This window comes from Sinohyriopsis cumingii, chromosome 13 (genome assembly GCF_028554795.1).
Source record: "Sinohyriopsis cumingii isolate HCF-2022 chromosome 13, ASM2855479v2, whole genome shotgun sequence".
Taxonomy (NCBI): Eukaryota; Metazoa; Mollusca; class Bivalvia; order Unionida; family Unionidae; genus Sinohyriopsis; species Sinohyriopsis cumingii.
In genome coordinates, this window is record NC_142973.1 from 70,607,196 (window position 1) to 70,631,281 (window position 24,086).

The following is a 24,086-nucleotide window of genomic DNA, read 5'->3' on the forward strand; positions in this document are numbered from 1 at the left end:
GTGTTTGTGACCATATATTTACACAAACTTACAAAAGGAATTGACATCTCCACTGTCTTATGCTATTTACTTACCATGAAAAAAGTATGCTATCGTCATCGTAAAACTTTATCATTATTCCATTTTCATCTTTTATGCTGATATTTAGTGTTAATTCAATTAATATACTACATATCAGCATAAAAGATGAAAATGGAAAACTGACAGATTCTCAAAGTATGACCAGTGTATTTCTTGCAGAATTTTTGCATCGCCTTGAAGGAGGCACAGCTGTAGTGAATCAAAAGGTTTGGGGAGTTTTTTTTGGTGTTTTTGCAAATCAGGATTTTAAGCTAAACATTGGACAATTGATATTTTCTGATTTTTAAGCAACAATTCTGGATATGTGGCAGGTCAAGATAAAATTCATTTCTTTTCTTTTAAATCCCCTTAAATTAAATACAAATTTATGTATAAAAAAATCTACTGATCAAAATTTATAAATTTACTGGTTTCATGTCCTGGTTCCATCACATGTATGACCATGTAATCAAAGTAAAGTGGGCATTTTTTGGAAATCTAAGTTTAGCCTTTAGAATTATTCAACAACATTTTACTCAAATATAGAGGACACAGTTTGCTAGAAAGATACATGTATTTAGGTACTTTTTATCCATATTACCTATAGATCTGTAGTCTATTTAATGTATCATACAAATATATCACATATGATTAGTTCGAACTTATAACTTATCTATATCTCACCGAATAGAGCAGAAATTCACATTTTTATTTTCAATCAAGTCTCTGCTTATGAAATTAAAAACTCAACGACAACAAAATTAATTTATCAAGAATCAAAAGATCCAGACCACAAAAGCCTCATAGACATATAACAAATGCATCCTTGATAAAAAAAAGTATCACATGATCAAACATGGAGTCTAACATGATCACACATAGATTAAAGAGCCCTAGATCTTACAATTAAAACTCCAGGAATCAAAACAAATGTTTATTCTCCATGATTTTCATGCTTTCTACAGCTTCTTGTTTGTAATGTCTTTTACAGGCCCATCAGATCTCAGTCTCTCTGCTGAAGAACCAAGATCATCACTGTTAATAACAAATACTTTGTCTGCCTTTTCATTTTCTTTCTCGTCTTCCCGGTCCTTCTGAAAATAAACAAAAATTCCTGGCTCATAATTTTTTACCCTTGAAAACCCCACAAAACATTATACAAGCAGCTTCTGTGGTGTACATGGGCCATATTGGTTATGTATTTCAATACTGTGTGCAGGTTCATCATTCTTTTTGCAACTGACAACCTGTGTTCTTTCTCTGTCTGATGATCATTGTGGTACAGATTATTCATCAGTGGAATGGTTTATAAAAGTTTAGGAAAGTCATAATACTGCTGACTTGTAAGACATTCAAATGTGTTTGAGGATGAAAATCAACACATTTCAACATATCTTAAGCTTAAAGATTTTTTCATAAAAAAAAATTAAAACGAGTATTGGCAAGCACAGCCACTACAGAGTACAAGCTCAAAGTATATTAAGAACATTAACCAAAGGCACATGCAGCTAACATCGTTCTTTCTACTGTCAAACACAACATTTTAAAGAGTATACCTATTTCTATCCAGCTTGAATGCATAAAATAATATTTCAGAGTTCTTCAAAGGATTTTGAAAGTTGCAGTCCTGGATTGCTTCCTTGAAAAAAGATGCAGTCACAAACAATACTTTCAAACAATGCAGTTTTTATTGTTGTCATTCATATATACATCAATAGATTGCTAATGCTCATTCATTGTAAAATATCTAGTACTGTGATAAACAAATGAAAAATTATGGTAGTTGACAATCATGATAATTGTGATTGTTTCTAATGTTGCAACCATAACAAATTCTCAAAGCCTTTATGTTGCCCTTCTTTAATTTTGTGTGCAGCTAGAAGGAAAGAGATTACTTTCTTTTCTTTATTATTTAACTTAATTAACTTACTCCATTTCAAATCAATAAATTTTCCAAAACACTGGAAGAAGAAACAAATGAACATATTCCATTCACTTGTTTTTAATGCCATCTTTGATCTACACAGCGTACTACATTTACTTATTTCTAAAACAAACTTTAGCAAATTACTGCAGGGCAGGTTTAGGAACAAAATCCTCAAGTTATGCACCTTCCTCAATAACCATCATAATCAATTTCATCGCAAATTTTAATATTAAACACAACAGACCATTTATCTTGATGTGGTTATGTTTAACTTTGTAACTGCCATGCCATTGCATTAGTCTTTTCAGTCATGACACTTAGTGCATAAAGGGAATAATATTTAATTTTTTCTTGTTTTTCAGTGCATGGGAATCTTTGGCATTCAGTTTTATTCATCAAAACTGGATGTAATTTACTAATTTCTATGGGCTAGTCTTGTGAGAATCATGCTCATCTACAGACCTGTGCTTAGCATCCAAGAAATCTTGTCAAGTTGCCATTGGAATAGCACATATATGATAATCACTTGAAAATGAATGCATACCATATATGCTCGTTTATAAGCCCGTTTGTCAATAAGATGACCTGTCAAACAATAGGTAAAAGATTAAAAAGTGCATGACCAACACATAAACTGACCATTATGTCCAGCAATATTGAAAACTTTTGTCAGTGATTGGAAAAATTGAAAAATGACAAAAAAGTCTTGAAAAAATTCTTAATTTTTCATTATTACCAATGTATTTGTAGTAACCTGTAATGTGACTGCTCTTTTTCAATGGGAGAAATTTTAATATAAGGATTCAGACCTCTTTCAGAGTTACTGTTAGGTCTGGACATTTTTAATTTTTGGTCTGGAAAAGGTCAGGAATCTTTTTATTAAATTTGCAGCAGGTACCCCAAGTACAGCAGGTCCTGGGGATTCTCGTTAAGTATGTGATCTCATCTTCGGCAATTGTGTTAACAATATATACCAGTAGTCAACAAGAAAACTTTAAAAATTTCAAGTTTAGACCTTGTCCTGTGGCTAAGCCAACCTCCCTTCTTCCAGGTTTTTATTTTTCTTATATGGTTTATCTTATATCTATGCATGACACTGAAAACCAGCTGATCTATGGATGATTAACATGGGAGTTCATATTCCTATGAAATACAAAATAAATCCCAAAATCTTGACATTTTTCTTCTAAATAAAGTATATGATTAAATGCAAGTGATCTACATCATGTAATGATTATTATAAAGATAGATTAAAACTGTGATGTGTAATACTTATTAAAGAGGCATGTCTAATTAGTCTCTTCATGAAAATGACCATTAGACACCAAGAATCTACTAACATACGTCTTAATGACCTTGTCTGCTATTAAAGATCTAACATGTGAGGCTTCAATCTGATTAAAATCACTGTAACTTTGTGATAGCTCGAAGAATACATGATTGATAGTGTTATGTATATCTGATTTAATATATATATATTTTTTTAATTTTTAATTTAATTGTTTGTCAGTTTTAAATTTTTATTCTATTATAAAGTAAATTTTTTCACTAGAGATGATACTTTTTCAGAAAACTGTTTGACCTTGACTGTTAGTTTATAAACACCAGGTGTTGATCTAAATTCTAACCTTCATTCAAAATTAGTAAACAAGTTCTATTTTATTTTAAAATGATTGGTTGTTGTCAAAGTCATGATGGGACTACGTGGGTCAAGAAGTAAACACTTTTTTAAAATTATTCTGGGAATAAAATCATTGGTCTAATCAAGGCCATATTCTGTGTACGCGATATAAACATGATCATGTGACACCCACCCACCCACCTGATTTCACAACTTGGGGGAATTTTGAAACTGCGTCTTATGATACAATATAACATTTGTTTTGAGAGATTTCTCAATTTTTGGGCTTTTACACTTGGTATAAAGTTTTCTTTGTTGTTGCCAGATTTTGAGTTAATTATCTTCAGATCATTTGGATTTCAAAAAGGTTAATTCTTTATTCTCTAGAAATATTTGAAGAGTGCTCACACAGAATTTGGAAAGACATTGTTTACAAGTTGAATCTGGATTTCCAACACCGGAGTACCATTATTTGTATTTCTACAAAGAACTGTAGATAAGCACAGTACTGACTACAGCATACGTCATCATCATCCATCTTGGATTTTCCATCAGGATTCAAACTTGAAATTATTAGAACATTTATTACTTGGACTTTTGCAATTTTTTCATGGATTATTTGTAGATTATTTTTGGATTTGAATCTTGAAACCATAAGTTCTTCTCCTTTTTTCATTTTTACAGAACTTTCCAGGAAAATAAATTATTTGTTAAATTTTAAAAAACTTGTTTTTACTCTTTCTGTGTTACTGTTTATTCGAGCCTAAACATGTAACAATAGTCACTTTGTAGAATCAGATCAAATAAAAGAGAATTTTCTGGGAAAAAGAACAAAGAAAAACATCCATAGTGAGGATTCTGCTGTTGGAATTTTTGTGCATCCAAAACTAAAGAGTATGCACTCTTTTATTTGGATTTCAAAGTGTAAAACTCTGAAATTGCACAGCAATTTGTTTACTTCAATCAATAAGAATATGATTATCAAGTAGCAAAGTAATTCAGTAAAACCTGTTATGAGAGACCGCCCCTTCTGCCAACCAAAAGTGGTCTCTCAAGACAGGTGGTCTCTCATAAGAGGTGTGTGAAAATGGACTGGTTTTCAGGATCAATAGTTAGCATTGTTGAAAAATAAATAATACCCATACTCAATGTACATGTATCATATCCTTTATTCATAAATCTTGTTAAATATTGCATGCATATAATAAAATTTATATTTCAACATCACATTAATATATACAAAAAATGAACAGTTAAATATGATGTATATATCTTATTCTGTACACTTATTCACTTGTTTTTTAAGAAATCCATTATACTTTGTTGACATGTTTTACTCAGCTGTTTGGTCTGAACATGTATCTCCATTTCTAAGCAAAGAAGCAAAATTCTGGGATCACCATGTTTTAAAGCATATTCTTTAATCTCTTTTAAATGTTCTATGACTGTAGAATGTGAAATAACATGAGGCAGAATTTCACCAACAGATAACTCATTGTCACTATCACTGTCTGCAGTTGGAGAAGTACCAGATTTACCTCTCTGAAGAATATCCTTCTCCCAGTCAGGCCCTGGGAATACATTAGAAGTTTCTAGACTGTGATCCATATTGGCATATTCTTCCAGTGTCATGCCACTGAGAAGAGGTTCCATTGATGGATGCACATCTTGTTCGCTCTCTTCACTCTCTGGCATTATGGCTTCAACACTTACAGAAAAGCCACACTTGGCAAAACACCTTTCAATGGTGTATGAAGACAGAGCATCCCACACAGACTTGATCCATAAAATGGCATCTAGAACAGTGACAGTCTTAGATATTTCAGTTGCTGTAGAGCACTCATCCATTTTGGAAAGAATGTGTCGCAGCAGTTTCTTCCGATAATGAATTTTGACAGTCTGAATTATCCCTGCATCACAAGGCTTTAGTTTAGATGTTGTATTTGGGGGCAGAAAGACCAGTTTTACATTGCTAAACTGACAATCTGGGTGTGCACTGCAGTTGTCTACAATAATTAAAATGTTCCGATTTTTCCTTTTCATTTTATTGCTGACAGTTACAAGCCATTTACTAAAGATGTCTGATGTCATCCAAGCCTTTCTGTTGGATTCATAGGCAACACCCACAGATCTTAAATTAAATGACCTAAAACATGTTGGGTTGCGCGATTTGCCTATAATTAATGGGTCCAGTTTTTCTCCAGTTGCACTACATGCTAACAATAGTGTCAACCTCTCCTTTGCTTTTTTCCCTCCTTTGTGAACATCATCTTTCACCACTAGGGACCTGTCAGGAAGTCCTCTGTAAAAGAATCCTGTTTCATCAGCATTAAAAATATCACATAGGTTATACCCTTCTGTGATGGTCGGTAGTCTTTTTTTCCAGTCATCAACTGTCTGTAAATTCACATCAGCTGATTCTCCACTGAGCACACTTGCTGTGATATTGTATCTATTTTTGAAACTCTCCAGCCATCCGTTTGATGCAGCAAAGTCATCATAATTCAGTTCTGCTGAGACAATTATTGCCTTTTCCTGAATCAACTTTCCACTTACTGGTATGTTTTTACTCCTTGCAACACAAAACCACTCCCATACTCGCTCGTTCAGATCTCCGTAAATTGTCCGTCGTGCCGTGGCATATTTCCTCTGTGCTTGTGCACCTTTCTGCCATTCGTTTCTAATGGACTCCTTGTCTTTGATTACATTTTGAACTTGCGTTTTACCGACGCTTAGGCTGACTGCTATTTTGCGAGCGGTCTCCCCTTTTTCATTTCTTTCAATGACATCAATCCTTTCTTCCAGTGTTAAAATTTTTCTTTTTTTCAGCGGAGGTTCTGCCATTGTTATTAGTGTTGACGTTATAAAGACTATCGGTTTTGATCAGGTTTTGGGGAAATGTGGAATAAATATATATATTATGTACCAATGAATGAAACCAAAAGGCATAATTAACTCATCAAGAAAGAATACATTTATTCTGAGACGAAGTTTAAATCAACAGCGTTATAGCTAGATAAACAAAGGTTGCGACCATCTGCACCCAGGTAAACAGATGGTGGCTTTGTGAAACACAAACAAAAGAAATAAATAATTTTAAAAAAATCCGGAAATGATTCACACTTACTAGTATTAAAGACAATGAGCTCATTCACCCTCCAGGCATTATGGATTAACTGGAAGGACAAACGATGTACTCAAACCTACACTGAAAAGCCCTTTCAAACGATTTCTCACTGGGACATAAGGACTACCGGCGTTTTGTGAGTTTTCATAAAGATAAAGAAGAAATACAAACCTCTAAATTGACTGCGTATATCCATCATTACTCCCTTTGATGTTACTCTTACTGGCTATTCACATGACTTTGGCACTACAATGGCGGTTTTTGACATGTACTTTAGTTTGGTTTACTGCAGTTTACAAATGACACCGTACGCTGGAGTTGTAAACTTCACAAAACTGGTACTGTAGCAAGACAAATTCTTTTTAAATAGAGCAATCTTTACTATTTTGGAGCAATCTTTACTATTTATGCAGTCTTTGTTACAAAGGATTAAATGATGGTTAGAGGTGTTTATCTCGATATATGGTTGTTCAACTGTAGTGTTATTTAATGTGCACTTTGTTTGCATACTACATTTATCCCGATCTCTAGTGTTTACAAAGGATTAAGTTAAGGTCAGTGGTGTCAATGTGTTTATTTTTTTTGGCGATGCGGTCGTTCATAGCAGTGTCAAAATGCATATTTTGCCAAGAAATTGCGGTCGCTGGTTGCGTTCAGCAGGTGGTCGTTCATAACAGAGCGTTTATATAGTAAAATCGATCCGTGCATTACGATTGTGGTTGGAAATGACAGGTGGTCGCTCATAGCAGAGGTCGCTCATGACAGGTTTTACTGTACTCAAATCTAAAATTAAACATGACAATACCCTTTTCTTTTCTTTGGCATATATTGCTGTCCACTCTTTTGCTTTTTGTAGAAACTGGGCCTTGTTGTACTTGAACTCGTTAGACTAAAAAAAAAAGACAAGACCGTAAAAGTCAATGCTTTGGAAGAAAACAAACATTTATCCTGTATCAGTTAGGAAAGGTTTAACAAGGGAAGTAACTATCATACAATTAAAAGGCATCAGGTTAAAAATACAATTTAATCAACATCCCATTTCCAAAAAGCAATTAAAAAATCTACCAACAACAAACCATAATATTTTAGCATTGCAAATTTACTTAAGTTTAGTATATGAGCATATATGTGCAAGATTAAATTTTCATGATTGCTTAAAGGCAATGTCCATATTGAACAACTATAATTCCATTCAAGTGAATAAATTTTAAGAATAAATTAAGAGCAATGCCCATTATTTTCTGAACAACTATGATCCCAATAAAATGACTAAATGTTTAGAAATTTAGTTAACTGACAAAATTTAATATTACGTTTGGGAAAATTTGGTTAGGTACAGGAAATCAAATCAAATCATCATGAATTATGTACATATTATAACCTAATTAAATAACTAATTTTAACTTTTCAGACATTTTAGAGAAAACTTACAATGTCAGGCATTAAAGGGTCTTCAGGATTAGGTTCTGCCATCAGAAGCTGAATTGAGGTTAATACGGTAGAGACATTGAGACAAGGCTTCCAAGCTCCCTGAAAAATTACAAGGCAAACAGTGACAAACGTGCTGAAAAATGCTAACAAATTGGCAACACGCAATTTTTAAGCTATGCATACAAATTTGAAAAATATATTTGTGCGCAACAGCCATAAAATCAATCACAAAATGTTGCATAAAAAATTGTATAAAATTCTCCTGACTTCCATTTTTTTTGTGTGGCTTTTTTCTCTCTCCTCACATTGATATTTTTAATGTGGATTGTACAAGTATCAAGAACTTGTACAATGACTTCTTGACCTATCAGATTTTGGCATGAAGTGGTTTCTGAGATGGTGACTTGTGAGCTGAAAGAAAAAACCCGACAAATTTGGATGGAGAACTAAGTATCTTTGCTATTATTGGAATAGGCCATAAAACAAGCATATCAAACATGGCAGTAAACTGTGATGTGATATGGAAAATCAAACTGCACATTGCAACAGCAATACAAACTAATATTAATAAAGTATATCAAACATTGCAGTGAACTGTGATGTGATATGGAAAATCAAACTGCACATTGCAACAGCAATACAAACTAATATTAATAAAGTATATCAAACATTGCAGTGAACTGTGATGTGATATGGAAAATCAAACTGCACATTGCAACAACAATTCAAACTAATATAGCTACAAAGCTACTAAAAAAAAATGTTCACTAAATATTACTTCTGCTGATGTGGAATGAAAACGAGTAACATCTCCCTATCTAACTTTATTCAAAAGTCTGCTCAATACACAAATAAGACACCGACAGGGATCAGTTACTCTTCTTGTTATATCCTAGAAATGAAATAATTTTTTTAACTCACTTTGGGTGGCATCTTTAGTGTATCTAAACAGATCCTGCCTCCTGTGTCAATGTTAGGGTGGTATATAGGGGTCACAAATCGGACCTTAGGGGGCTCAAAGGGGTACCTAGAGAAAATAAAATGATATTCTGAAATTATTGATATTAAATAGTAAAACCACATAAATGCACATAATACATGAAACAAGATATCTACTTTGATTTTGAGAAAATAGCACACTTTCCTGTCAACAAATTTAGTAAATGGGAATTACTATTAGAAGTTCTTCAAAAAGTTAGGCAATGGTCGTAAAAAAATAACTCTTCTCTCTGCAGGATGTTTTAAGGAACAAATTTCCTGTACTTTACAAAGCTGGTTAACATAAAATTTACTTGGTGGAAGAAATATTATGAAATACAAAATATCATAGGATATGGATAGAAAGAATAATTACAATCTACACTCATTTAAAGGTCAAATCCAATTACAAGCAACATAATGCACCGGCAGATCAGGGTCTATGATGTTTTATTGATTACTCCTAACAAACTGTATAGACCTAGTTCTGCCAGTACATTACATAATGGCAGATCTGTCTGTTCAGTTTGCAGTTGGATCTGACCTATAAGCGAAAACATATGGTATGTATGTGTGCGTGTGTGTGTGTGTGTGTGTATATATATATATATATATATATACAGAGAGAGAGAGAGAGAGAGAGAGTTGTTGTTATAGGGTTTAATGCCATTTATCAGCACAGGATAGGCTATACATGGTGGCCAGTATAAATGGTGGTGGAAGAACCCATGAAAACACCAGAAAGAACCACCAACCCATGAGAAGCTACTGGCAAGCTTTCTCACATACACACATTGACTGAGCCAGAGATTTGAACCCATGTAGTCAGAGGTGTATATATATATATATATATATATATATATATATATATATATATATATATATATATATATATATATACACATATATATACACATATATACATAAAATGTATCAACATGATTTCAGGCACATAAATTCCTTTCTAAAATGACATCAGTATCTAAAGTAATGATTCAAGTTATTCAGAGTCTATTCTAAACTTGAAAATTTAAAAATGCTGCCATTAAAAACAGAAAGGGGGAATTCTAAATAAAGTTTTCATCTGCATGTATTTGTTGACTCGTTTGGCACCTTTTTTTTCTTCAAAAAAAGTACTGTGAATTTTTTAATCACACATCCTAGAAAAGATCAAGAGTTAATAATTTATTTACTTGTACCCACATAATGGCTACTTAAATGTGAACAGTGTGATCACTCAGAGTTTAATCAGTACTCATGAGCAAATATGTTATATGGGACTGAAGTGAAATTTTAAAATGTTTTCAATATAATGATATACAATGTACCCAACATTCTGTTTTCATTGCATGGTGAAAAATATTGCTTCTTAACAGCTGTTAAGAATTTTAAATCAAATTAGGTTTTAAGATCAACAACACTCACAAATGGTCAACCAATTCTCCTTGTCCGATTCAACCCATTGTAGCAATTGGGCAACATATCTTAAAAATTTCAGTGGCCATTTATGAAGCACTGGTAGCTCAGCTGGTAAAATGCTTGACTAGTAATCCAACTGTCATGGGTTCAATACCAACCCCAGGTCAGTTTGACTGTCTTGGTGTGTCACTGGGAAAGACACTTAACTTTCCTTAACATGATAAAGCCAAACAAAAAGCTGAAAGTTCCATTAAACATCAACCAACAATACTTATGTGCTTAAGAAAATTAACATTTTGCCAGAACATCTTGTCCAGAAAATAAATTTCTAACTTGTATACTTATGTACCCAGAAAGTTCAATGCCAGACACAAGTGATCAAATTTAACTAGGTTATTCCAATTCAAATTTTCTATTCATCAGTCAAAATTGCTGGTGAAATTTTTTTTTCCACAGCCAGTTTCTCAAGTAGTATGATTTCGCTACATGTAAAGAAGACAGCTCCATTACTTGCAAATATATATATATAGACACACACAAAAGTAGAAAACTCCTTTTCTTGCAGATTTCACCTGGAGTTAGTTTCAGTAACAGATGAAAGCCAAATAAAGAAAATATACATCCAATAACTGACAGTTCCCTAGAGTTCAAAGGCTTTGTAATACTGGGGAACACCATAATAATTGCTATCATGTGAGTGAGGTATTGCCTTTATATCCTAGCAACTTCTTTCATAACATCATGTTTTGTATATTTAATTGGCATTTGTTTTTTCTCCATGATTATATGTATAATTGTATTCTGGACTTAACCTTGTCCAAAATCAACTTTTATTTTGTAAACAAACAATACATAGTAATATTTCTCTTTGAATGTGGGTTAAATATTAGATCACTATCAATAGATATAAACATGTTTATTTGAGTCTGGGTCATTGGTATTCCCCATGAATAAACCTGTTGTACCTGTACCATGTTCTTTATTCTAATTTTAGTAACAGATTGTTTCGTTGACAACTCAGAATTTTCAAGAAAAAAGCTTTTGACCCTTATCCTGGTTCTATTATTTTAATTACCCTTGATTCGCCTCTGGCATGTTTTCCTAGTGAGTGTACTCTGTCCATAACCATTGACTGTATGCACCAGTGAATGACATTTAATAGTATAAAATTAACCCCATACTGACCCCTATGTAAAACCAATATGAACTGTGCAGAGCCAACAAGCCACTGATATCAAGCTTATGTGCACATAGCTGAATCAAGGTTAGATTATTTAAAGAATATTTTTGACATTTTGGATAGATTGTTGTTGTTGTCATAGGGTTTAATGCCATTTTTCAGCAGAAGATAGGCTTTACATGACGGCCAGTATTAATGGTGGAGGAAGAACCTGGGAAAACCCCGGAAAGAACCAACCCACAAGAAGCTACCGTCAAGCTTTCTCACATATCCACACTGGAGCCCGAGACTCGAACCCACGCAGACAGAGATGAGATGGCAGTGATCTGTGACGGAGAGCGCTTTAGACAACTCTGCCACTTGGGGCCCCCCATTTTGGATAGAAGAAGAGAGAATCAATTATGACTTGACTGGATCAACTTTTGAAACAAATATTGGCATTCATCTGACATGTACATAAATATGTGGTAGAATCAAAATTCAATTATAAAGGCCATCTACCTCACATACCATTTATAGTTATCTATTACTTCTGACACAAAAGAAAGTATTATTTGAGACAAAAATAATATACTTTTTGTGTGTATTCTCCCCATATTATCTAACCAGTGAGAACCAGTCTACTGAAGCAAATAAATGTAATTCAGGTGCAATAATATGGTAATCTGGTTACAAATGCTGACACGTGTACACATCATCAGTAAATTGATTTACCTTACTGGTGTAGTCTGGAGAGTTGAGGCCAAATGCAGGATGTTTTATATAATTAAAGGCTCACACACAAGTGGTTAATGAGAACTTTCAAGTCTTTATAAAAAATCGGATGACCTATGATTTTTGTTGTTGTTGTTGTAGGGTTTAATGCCATTTTTCAGTAAAAATAGGTCATACATGGCGGCCAGAAAAAATGGTGGAGGAAGAACTCCAGAAAGAACCACCGACTCACGAGAAGCTACTGGCAATCTTTCTCACATACCAAAATTGGCCAAATTCAAGACTCGAACACAAGCAGACAGAGGTGAGATGGCAGTGATCCATAACGGTGAGCACTTTAGACCACTCAGCCACTCAGGGACCCTATAATTTTTGTACTATTCATGCATGGCTCAAGACATTTATAGAGAACTATTTAAGGGACGTTTACACGTATTTAAGTTCAATTTATGTCAAAATGCTGAAACAAATATTTTCTCCCAATACTAGAAAGAAAAAAAAAAAATGGATAAGAAATATGCAATTTGGGAATACAATTCGTGTCCAACTCTTAAACTTTCTCTTTTGGATGAAGAGCAGTCAGCAACTTTAAAACCCAGCCATTGAAAAATTGAAGTTTGATATTTCTTGCAGGCTGAGTGTGTTTGATTTGTCATTTCCACATTCTAATGCTGATAGATAAGAGATATTATCCTTCTTCTCGACAGTAAAATTATTCAAGGGGAAATCTGGACAACGAAATTAATGAGTGCCTGTGAAATGATCACTCATCAGTGATCTTGTGACTGAAACTAAAAATGCTTGTGGGTCTAATTTTTTAAAATCCTGGCAGTGAAATATAAGATATACACATCCTTCTTCATTAAATGGTCATACACTGGCGCATACTAAATAATCACAATGGCTCAAGAAGTATAGTTTCTTTCCTGTCTCAGTCTCAGAAACAACCTGCTAGTGATGATCATTTTGACCTTAAGAGTCCAAGAAACATAAAGTTAGTAACAATTCTGAGATGAAGAATGAATCTCCTAAAGTTGTGAGAAATCTTAAGCATCACTTGCCAAATACTGCACAGGTTTCTCTTTATTTAAAATGAGACAAGAATATAATTTTTTCTAGTAAAATATTTCTTTGCAAATACTTACCCAATGATAATACCTAAGGAGAACTACTACTTACAAATCTAGCCCTCAAAGATAAAACTTTTAGCTAAAAAGCTAAGTTATCTGCCTGCCTAGGTGGTGGTTGGGCAGAGTGATCTCCCCCTTGGTACTAGGAGTGGCACCAAATCTTGTGAATATATCAGTTACTACTGGAAGGCTGGGAGTGTGTATTCGCATTATGATTGGGTAAGTATTTGTGAAGAAACATATTTTACTATTTAAAATAATAGTTTCTTCTTTGAAAATGTTACCCAATCACAAATCTTAGTCAAATAGTAAGAGGTAGAGGGAGGTACATCCCTTTACCCTGGAGATGCCACCTCCAGTCCCCTAAGGTATGTGAGACAGCTTCAAGAATACCTGACTGAAGAAGACTGTCAAAAGAGTGCCTCAAAAAGTGAAAATTCCCCCCACCCATCCAGTGAAGTTGTGAAGCTGTTTCTTATGAAGCTGTCAAATTACCAGGAAAGACGACCTGCTGTGCCACGGCTATAGGTCCTACCAGATCAAGTTGAGCCCTATGGCATGAAAAATCACTTAGAAAAAACTGGAGAATGTCAACTCTGATTTAAATCCCACAACCTGGATAAGGTTAAGTTAGAGTTTAGTTCCTGTCAAATGCCATGCTTGTGGCAACTGCTCTAACCTTGTGAGCAGAAATTAATAACAAATTCATCAAGCTGGGGTTATTTCTTCATATGCAGAATGAATAATCCACTTAATCCTGTCAGAGAGGTACAAATAATTATGATCTCCTTGACACAACTGCTCTTTTAGCTTAAGATACCACTTCAGAGCTCATACAGGATCATGTAGGTGGTCTTGAACTGAAGTGTGCAGACCAGACAGTGATTTCATTACAAGTCTGGTTACCCATGGATGGGAAATTGTTCTTTGCAGTGAATGAAGGTACCATCATGAATGAAACTGACCTGTCTTGTTAGAGCTGCATGTAATTCAGAAGCACTGATAGGGCATGTATTGTGCTGATTCTGCCTGCTGTTGCTAAGCAAGTGAGGAAGCAGGTCTTGTATGAAAGGTGAGTCAATGATGCCCTTGCAAGTGGGAGCCTTCATGAGCAATACTGATCCAAACTGTTGAACTGTAAGTAGATGGGTCCACCAATAAATGTATTCCTGCTTTTGCTTGCTGAATGCGAAAGTAGTGAAGTGGCAGGAATATATGAAAGGTGAACTAATTAAGCTCTTGAGAGCAGTTCAGTTGCTATCTGGTTCTGCTAGGTTAATCCCCAGTTCACCTGAGTAAGGGTCCCGTGCTCATGGTCATATATCTGCTGCCATAACCAGCAAAACTTGGCCAGCAAATGAATACTCTAGCAGATGGTTTGCTCCAAAGAGGCAAAGTCCTTACAGTTGCATGAATTCAAATCTCTTTTGGGGGGTGGGATGTGGGTACAAATTCTTCTTACTTCAGACATGATTTTGGTATTCCATAAAAAAAGCTGAAAATTTGAATGGGGGGTTTGGGGCTCCTCCCCTAATGGCATCTCGAGGGGCAGCGCCCCTCATCCGGGGCTGCAGGAGGCAGAAGGTCCCTGGCCAAAAATGCATTTTGCAATCATAAAAAACTGCCCCTGGTGCAGCTTATGATCATAATATATATAAAAAATAATCATTTAAAAAACTAATGAACTTACCAAAAATGTTCAACTTGACTTGAATAATTTCACAATATTTATTGTCACATGAATTTGTTTTGGGCCTATCACTAAGATAGGGATGATCTTATGGAAATGCTGGACCTCCTCAGACTCTTTCACTTAGTTTAGGAGTTGTAACAGTTTCCCAGTGGCATGTGCTTGAGGGAAGTCCCTGTGACCTTGTTGGTTGCCCTGTAAATCCCTCTGCTATAGTTGAGATTGACAGAGACGGTGGTTTGTAGCAAGTTCCATCAATCTGATCATTAAGGTGGAGAATAGATGGAGGCTGGAAGCAGAGAGCATTGAATAACATCCACCTGAAGTAAGTTCATACTTGCTATTCTGGCAATAGTATGTTGAACCTCTATGTTATGAAGTGAACCCTCCTATGAATATGCACCCACTTATTACGTTGAGACCGATCTAGTGGCCTAAGTGGTTAGAGTGTCCACCTCAGATGCAGGAGGTTGTGGGTTCAAACCCTGGCTGAGTCATACCAAAGACTTACACCAATGGTACTAGCAGCTGACTTGTTTGGCGCTCAGCATTAAGATGTTAGTGTTAGGACTGGTCAGCCTGGTGTCAGGATAACGTGACTGGGTGGGACATCATGCTACACATCTGCAGCATGATGCCTAAGTGCTAGACATCACTAAACTGCCACACTGCAGACATCATAGAGATTTGACTGGAAAATTGTCAAAGCTATGTTAAAAATCCAAATCACACACACACATTCCAATGAGATTCATGGTGGAAGGACATAAGCTGTAGTCCACATGAGGATTGTCAAAATATGGGATACAAATTTGATACCGTGGTTATGACATTGTGAATCAACTCATGAATATTCAAATGGAAAACTGGACGCATTTGTGATATAATAAATCCATAGATGCTTGGAACTTGTAATAGACAACATACTCTGTCCCAAACTGTCAATAAGACTGTGGAAGTAATTGAAAGTAGAATCTTCCGCAGATAATAATCACATCATGTCAGAACTGTAGACCTTGCAGTTTATGTAGAAAAAGGACAGAACTCATCCAAGCAAGATCTGACACTGATAATGATGAGGAAACCTGAATGCCCATTTCGATGTCTATAGAATGAGGTAGTGAAGTTGACATCTGCTGTGCTATCTGCAAAGGAGTTAAAGAATGTCAATGATGGTGGCCCACTACACTCGGATCCCATTACTTCTAATGTGTCACTAAGTAGAGTCTCTTGGGTGGCAGGGTCTTGAGGGAGAATGGAGGCCCCAACATGGATGTTGTATACCAGAAGTGTTCTGAGGTTTTATTGCAGGTAAGACTGATCCATGGGAGTGTCTATATAAACTGTACATTTTCCACAAAAAGTACCTAGCAGCACTATGTGGTTACACTGATCCAAGAATGCATCAATAGAGTGGGCATCACCTAGCAGCATTATGAGAGTCAGCCTAATTCTTGTATAACTGGTGTCATGAAGCAGGTTCTTAAGTATTACGACACTAAACAATGCATCATACCTGGGAAGAGCTTGGCAGCTCTATGTGAGTCACGAAAATGGACAAGCTTGTTTTCTGGTGGCTTTTGCTGTAGATCAATGGTGATTGTGGCCCACTGCAATCAGTTATAAGGCCTTGTCCGGTTGTTTAGGAACATGGCCATCTTAGCTGGCTTTCCATAGTCCAGTTCTTGCTGTTGAGACAAGGTAAAGGATATTGATGCACATATCTGGTCCATAATTCTAATATGCTAGACCATAACTGATGCTTGTTGTTGCTCTCCATCCCGCTGTCCAGGAATGATATTGTGCGAAGTGAAGACTCCTCCAACTTGTAAGTGTAGAACTTCCAGAAACTTGATAAAGGATTATTGTGACGTCCCTCTTGGTGAGAGCATGCTACTTAGCACAAGCAGAATTAGTAACCAAAATATTCACGGGATTTAACGCCAGTCCCTCTACCAATGGGAATCACTCTACCTGACCAATGACTAGACAGGCATGTAACTTTTATCTTTTTTAGCAAAACAAATTTTAACCTGGGAGGGCTGGATTTGCGAGGTAGTAGTAGTTCTCCTAAGGTATTATGATTGGATAATGTATTCAATGAGATCTTTAGCATCGATTTGCTCCATGAATAAGAAACAATCCCTGCTACAATGACTCAGAAACAAATGACTCTTGAGGTTTCAGTTTTGACTCTGAGATTTTCATCTTACTCTTCAGATTTTAGTGTCACAAGTCAAATGACTCTTCAGTTGTGCAATCTGTTGAGAGCTCTGGTTGTTAGAATTTGCATAAAAATGGAAACAATATCCTTGTGAGTAAACACCTACAGTAAACAACATTGATGAACACTTCACTTTACAGAGGGTAGTATTTAGTATTTAATTTACTCATAATTGTTTCAAATTATTAAAATCCAAATAGCTATAGATATAAATATTGTCTCATGAATACTATTGTGAAATAGATAAATACAGTGCATACCAATATATATTTCTGAATATGATTAGTGGCATGAAAACATACAATTTTTTGAACACCCTACTCTGCATGAATCAGATTTTCAGAAGGAAAAACACTGATGTAAAAGCAAGTAAATAAAGACTGCAACAATTAGCAAGTATAACTAATGTTTAAAATGCTTTAAAAATTAAAAGGTTTGGATATTTATAGTAATGACACTTTTTACAACAAAGTATAATAATATAATGTAATTATGGTACATCAAATAGACATAAACATAATTAAGTCATTAATTTCTATTTTTCCTTCTTATTTAATAAAGTTTAACTTACTAGAGTATCCTGTTTTCTACCTCTATTTTACACTCTGAAATAACATGTGCATTTCTACCTGTCAGGAATCTGGATTTCCAGCTTGAACAATCCTCCATCATATGGTGTCCCCTCTATGCCAAGAATCTCTGAAATGATAAGAAATTTAGGATAAAAGTCAATAAACCTATAGATACTGGCTAACTTGATCAACTGAGGAGAAAATGTCAAACAAATTTTAAGTGTGGCATGCAAAATCCCACATCTGTCCATTTCTTTGATTTATTTAGCTGGACAAGCTGCCGCAAGGATAAGGGCTTAGGTATAGACTGTGCTAATTAAAAAAGCAGTGATATGATGACTTTGAAAATTTACAACAAAATATTTACCATTTACTATGAAAGAGTCAGCATTCCTTCTAAAATACGCATTTTCTTCACTCCCACTCATTGTATAAAATATTAATTTATACTCTGAAATAAGGTGCTGTCCATACTCTGAACACTTATTCTCAGTCAAATCAGTGTCTTAATTCAAGTTCTAAAACCAATGAAACCAAGTGGTTTAAACCAAGAAGACTAGAAAAAGAAAACCATGTACAAATAACATTATCTTTTGCAGCCGACACATTTTCTTTTAAATAATTCTTTAAATTTGCTTAATAGCATATGACTACTATAATAATTAAATGTCCGGGATATAATATGCGCTTACATAAATTTCTAGGTCAATACAAATATTTTCCTATATCAGCAATAAGCTGATATAAACTACATGTAGTTGACACATAATAGAGTTAAATGTTGACTAGCTAGATACTAGTTCACACTGTTTGTTGTCAGTTTATTGCATGCATATATATATATATATATATATATATATATATATATATATATATATATATATATATATATATATATATATATATATATATATATATATATATATGTATATATATACAGGGATGGTCCTGGCTTTTAAAAAGCTGTCGCCAAAAAAATTGCCAACCTCAATATTTTGTCGCCAATTTTCAAAAAGTGTCACCAAAAAAAGTAGTGTACATTTTTCCAAGTGTTAATTTAGTCTATTAATGTAACAGGCAATGAAAATTACAAAAGATGGATTAGTTAATACTTTAATTACAACAAGCATTAACAAAATGTTACAAAGTGTTACATGAAGATCCGTCGCGATTTTAGGGCTGCCCACTTGTTGAATGCAGTTTCAAAGTCTAATTTTTCACATCTGTACATGCTGATTCTCATTAAATTCTCAAGAGATGAGATGCAGAGCTTATTTCTGATGTCAGTTTTTATGAGGTTCATCTTACTGAATCCACGTTCACAGTCCTCAGTGCTGACAGGTGACACCAGTAGTCTTTCAGCAGCCCCCCCCCCCCTTATGGCTAGCTTCACAAAGCTTGTAGCGAATTGCTTCCTAAATCCCAAGAATGATCACTGAATGTTGTATAAATTTTCTCGACAAGAAAAATAGGATCTCCATTCCCACGAATGAAACTTACACGAGTCAACACCTGGCAATATTGGACCGTATATATAAGCATAAATTCACACCCAATTTAGGGATTCTTTCACTCCTGTATTTTGAGAAATAAATAATTATTATTAATTATGCAAAACTGTTCTTTTTTGCTATTTCTTGTTGCAGAGTTTAAGTCTCTGCAGCCGTAACACAGGACTGATGGCAAAAGGAAAAGATCAATGAGTAAAATGCTGCACTGGCAACAGATGTAATTGTGATTTAGATTTTTTCCATTTGCTTTGTATTTATACACAGTAGTCGGTACTTCAAAGCTTATCAGTTTTCTATGAAGGTTCAGCAAAACTATTGTATTGGTATATGTATAAAAAAAACCAGAAGGATTAGCCATACAATTAATTGTATCTGTTCTATTCACGTCTTCAGAAGTCGGTCAGTTGTAGGTATAGTGCGGTAGCATGATTGACTGTATCGCAGCATACAGTACTCAGCCCAGATGTCAGCATAAGCAGATTATGATGTAACAATGCACTGTAAAGATGGAGTTGTCAATAAGAACAAAGGATCGTTTGTGTAACAGATTGATTCCAATGCATTGCTTAGTCAAGTTTGTGGCTTCCTTTTGTTCTGCCTTTTAATTTATCCAGTCCAAATCCATGATTGTATGTACAAATTAAATAACCAAAAAGTATGTTGCCAAAAAAATCAGCAGATGGGATATTTTTGTCACCAATAAGGAAAAAAAATCGCAATTTGCGACATTGGCGAAGCCCAGGACGACCCCTGTATATATATATATATATATATATTCAAAACTTCAGAACAAATTGTTGACAAATTATAGTGATACAATATAATTGATGATTGAAATCTCCAACCCATTTAATACTAATTATAATACCCCGACTGACAAAATGACGTAATTCGAAACACCCGAGTAGCTGTATTATTGCGGTACTTAATGTTCTTATTGGTATATATTAAACCTGTTTTGCAATAACTGCTTACTCATAATTTGTAATGTTTCTATGACATTCCTTCTTTCTATTCCTATGAACAAAAAAAATAAATCAAGTGTGTAAATGTAAATAAAACAGCATATGGTGGCTGACCCAGATTAACATGCCACAGGGGAACAACTCTTTATTATTGCAGTAGTTGCCTAGCTTAGGTGTGGTAGCATGCACATATTAAAAAAAACCATAAATTACAACTTATGTCAGAGAAGGTATGTCCGCGCTTTCACTGGTAGAATATTCACACAAAAAATTAAAGGATCCAATGATCAAATTGAACACACAAATGTAATAAAGGTGGAAATGTCTGAATAAGACCATTACAAATTAAAAACAAATATTATTTAACTTTATATGAATTTAAAATGCAATGTGGGCAAAGAAATTATTATTGAAATATCACTGATTTCAAGAAAGTTTAACTTATTTTTTCTTATTTATGTGCGAGAAGTATGATCATAAACCACATTTTGTCAATTCTGGTCCATACTGGGTACCATGGATTGAAATTCCAAGCTTAACCTTGTAAAGACCTATAAGTCACCATTGGTATTAGTCCTACATGTAAGACCTTGACGCTGATATTTATGTTGTGGGCGTCATAGCCCTAAAACAAAAACATGTGCTACGTCTTACATTGTAAGACTACATCGGTATATGACATATAATCATCAAATATCAGACGATACACCGAGTATATTTCGAAATCAAAGCCAATGCAGGTATAGCAAGTTCGATTTTAGTTTTGTGTATGATGATCAACAGAACTGCATGCACTTGACCAAAAAGTGATGTTCCTTCTTTTTTTAGGTAAACTTGTACAAACTGTTGACATTTTAGAGGAAATTGTGTATATTTGCGTCCTTACTGGCTAAAGCTTTACACCTGGAAACAACCGCTAGACATCGCTTGTCCAAAATTAATCTGAAAATCCCGTTTGCCGCGATAATACAAGCGCTTTAGTATACAATGTAAGAATCAAAGAAATGAGCATCCTACGGGCTTCTAGCTTGTCCAGCTGGTCCTCTTTTGCCCAGCAGGAAATACCATGAGGAGGAGACTGTGTAAGGAGCTGAAGCTCCCGCTTCATTCGAGCTGACTTTTGCATTTTATCAAATTATTTTTCTGTTAAATACCAACAAATCAAAACATTCGTTTTTACCGCGTTTATTTTTGACTGCGCACAATGTTCCGAATGAGTCACTTTTATATGTCTCTTGAACGCTTATTGCTTCTCAGGATAAAATTATTTTAAATAATATTTTTTAATTCACTCTGCACCATCGCCGTTCCGCAACAAAAAAAAACCCAATAAAAAACCCAATACAACAAAAACAAAAACAAGAAAAATCCACTGGAACTCACGAAGGTTGATTATTTACTAAAAATGAAGACGCTGAAGAAACGCCGTTGGCCGGGTTGCTACCTGCTAAAAGCATGCGCTGGTTTGATTGTTTAGGGTGGTGGTGGTTTTATTTATGATTTTTGGTCCGGTCATCTGACACTCTGGTGAATTAATCTTATTGTTTTTTAATGTGTCCTTGCAGATGGCTGAAAATTTAACATATTACTTATTTTGTTTTTCAAATTCATTGAAGTATGCAGAATAAATTCATGTGAAAGGCTAACATCTCTTTCCATTGTTTCTTTTTATTTGTAAATATCACTTTGCCAAGTAATTTATTATTAGAAGTTCCACAAAATTAATTTCTAAAATAAAAAAACCAGTATACTTCAGTTTATGCCAGATTTTATGATGTACATATATTTGGATGTAGCAAATTTTAATAGCTGAGGAACCAATGATTTAATTACCATGGCGAGGTATGGCTATGATTTTCCTTATAAAAAGGATATTTTTTTTTCTTTTGTATCATGTTAATTTGTTGAATTAATATATTGGATAGTATTAGTTATTTTCCTCTACAAATCGGAAAAAGATTGTTTTCAGATATTGGGTTGGGGCTTGGAGTTTAAAGAGACAAATGTCCGGCTCCCACCACATCACCTATACAATACTTGGTTCTATAGTATGTTATGATTTCTAATTGTGTTAATAAAATCATTCAAAGTTATGAAATGATTAATTTTGTTTGGTTTTGTTTCTCTTACTAAAGTTAAAAGGAGATTAGTTGCCAGTGTATACTGAGTTACTATCTCAACTTTTAAAAAAGTCTAGTAGTATTAACAGCAGAATTTAGATGGTAAGTATCTCTCTCAGTATATTACTCTCCTGAGATGTGTATGTTTCATGTAGTCAGATATATGTATAACACACATTACAGAAGTGTCTGATGTGGTCATAAATCAATTACGATTTGAATGTGTTTATTTGTACCATCCTGACAATTTTCTGGGTGAAAAAAAACTGAGTAGACAAAAATAGAAATTATAGTATGAGTGCCAAGATAAATAAAAATGTTGTGTGTATATTATGATCTCTGAGAATACTTACCTGGTCACATTAAAGGTCACCTGCCACCTATATTGTACAAAGGTGTCATATTATTATAGTTATAAACAAAACGCATTGGTTATGTAAGCACACCATAAAAATGTTTAATTAGACTCAAAACTCCGCTTTATAAAATGAAAAAATTATTCGGCAATCTCCGTAAAGAATCGGTAGTTTCCGCGTGTCAAAACCGGATATGACGTACATTTATCCCTTCTATTCAACCTAGCCGTTCAAGTGCTTTATTTCCCCACGTAAATGTCTATGTGATATAGCGTACGATCGTGCTTTTGTACTGCAAATATGGTGCACTGTGTTGCATACGGATGTAACCAAAATAGTGATGATGGGGAAAAGGCATTCTTTCTTTTTCCGAAAAACCATGTTTACCAGAAAAAAAGTGTATTTAATCTGTGGGATCGAATAGGGGAGGGATGGGAAAGTTGTATCATTTATACCGGATTATAGTGAATTTGGCCTGAAGACAATTCGGCCCATCTCGAAATACAATTTGGCCAAACTTAACAATAGTTTGTACGTTCATTTTCTTCAGCAAAAGAGTAGATTCAATGTAAGATAGGTTTATGGGGGGGGGGGACTAAATTTAAACAAACTATTTTGATATGCTTTGAAAGAAAATAATCATACTTCGTAACGTACATATTTATGAGAGAAAACACAAACTGACATATCTTGCTTGTTCTAATTAAAATATTTATATACATTTTTTATGCTAACAAATATATGCATCTGCACAACGACGTTCTCAGTTTAAGTCTTCCTGTCAAATTATCAATAATCATTCATAAAACAAAAATACGTAACAGATAATATTCTACATAATGCGTATAGATTTTGCAAAGGGTATTGTACAAGAGATATTATAACAAATATATTTAAGTTTAGGCTTCACGTTGTAACACAGCTGCATACAATACATACTAGGTTATACATGAGAGAGATAGAGAGAGAGAGAGAAGGGGGGGGGAATAATATTGAGCATTTTGTCAGTATTGAGTTGCTGTAATATGATGCTCTTACCAGTTAATTTTATTGTTTTTATT

At 34.4% G+C, this 24,086-nt stretch overlaps 1 protein-coding gene across 1 annotated transcript; it reads right to left on the bottom strand.

Moving 5' to 3' along the window:
* LOC149785804 (ubiquitin-conjugating enzyme E2 T-like) lies at nucleotides 1–21,723 on the bottom strand. Its single transcript, XM_089979740.1, has 6 exons — nucleotides 21,567–21,723; nucleotides 18,131–18,200; nucleotides 9,088–9,193; nucleotides 8,167–8,265; nucleotides 7,541–7,624; nucleotides 1–1,154 (listed from the first exon to the last, which is right to left on the bottom strand). Exons 1-6 carry the CDS (start codon nucleotides 21,673–21,675, stop codon nucleotides 1,020–1,022), a joined length of 603 nt encoding a protein of 200 aa, XP_089835866.1. The 5' UTR covers nucleotides 21,676–21,723; the 3' UTR covers nucleotides 1–1,019.
* Between the last annotated feature and the right edge of the window lie 2,363 nt (nucleotides 21,724–24,086).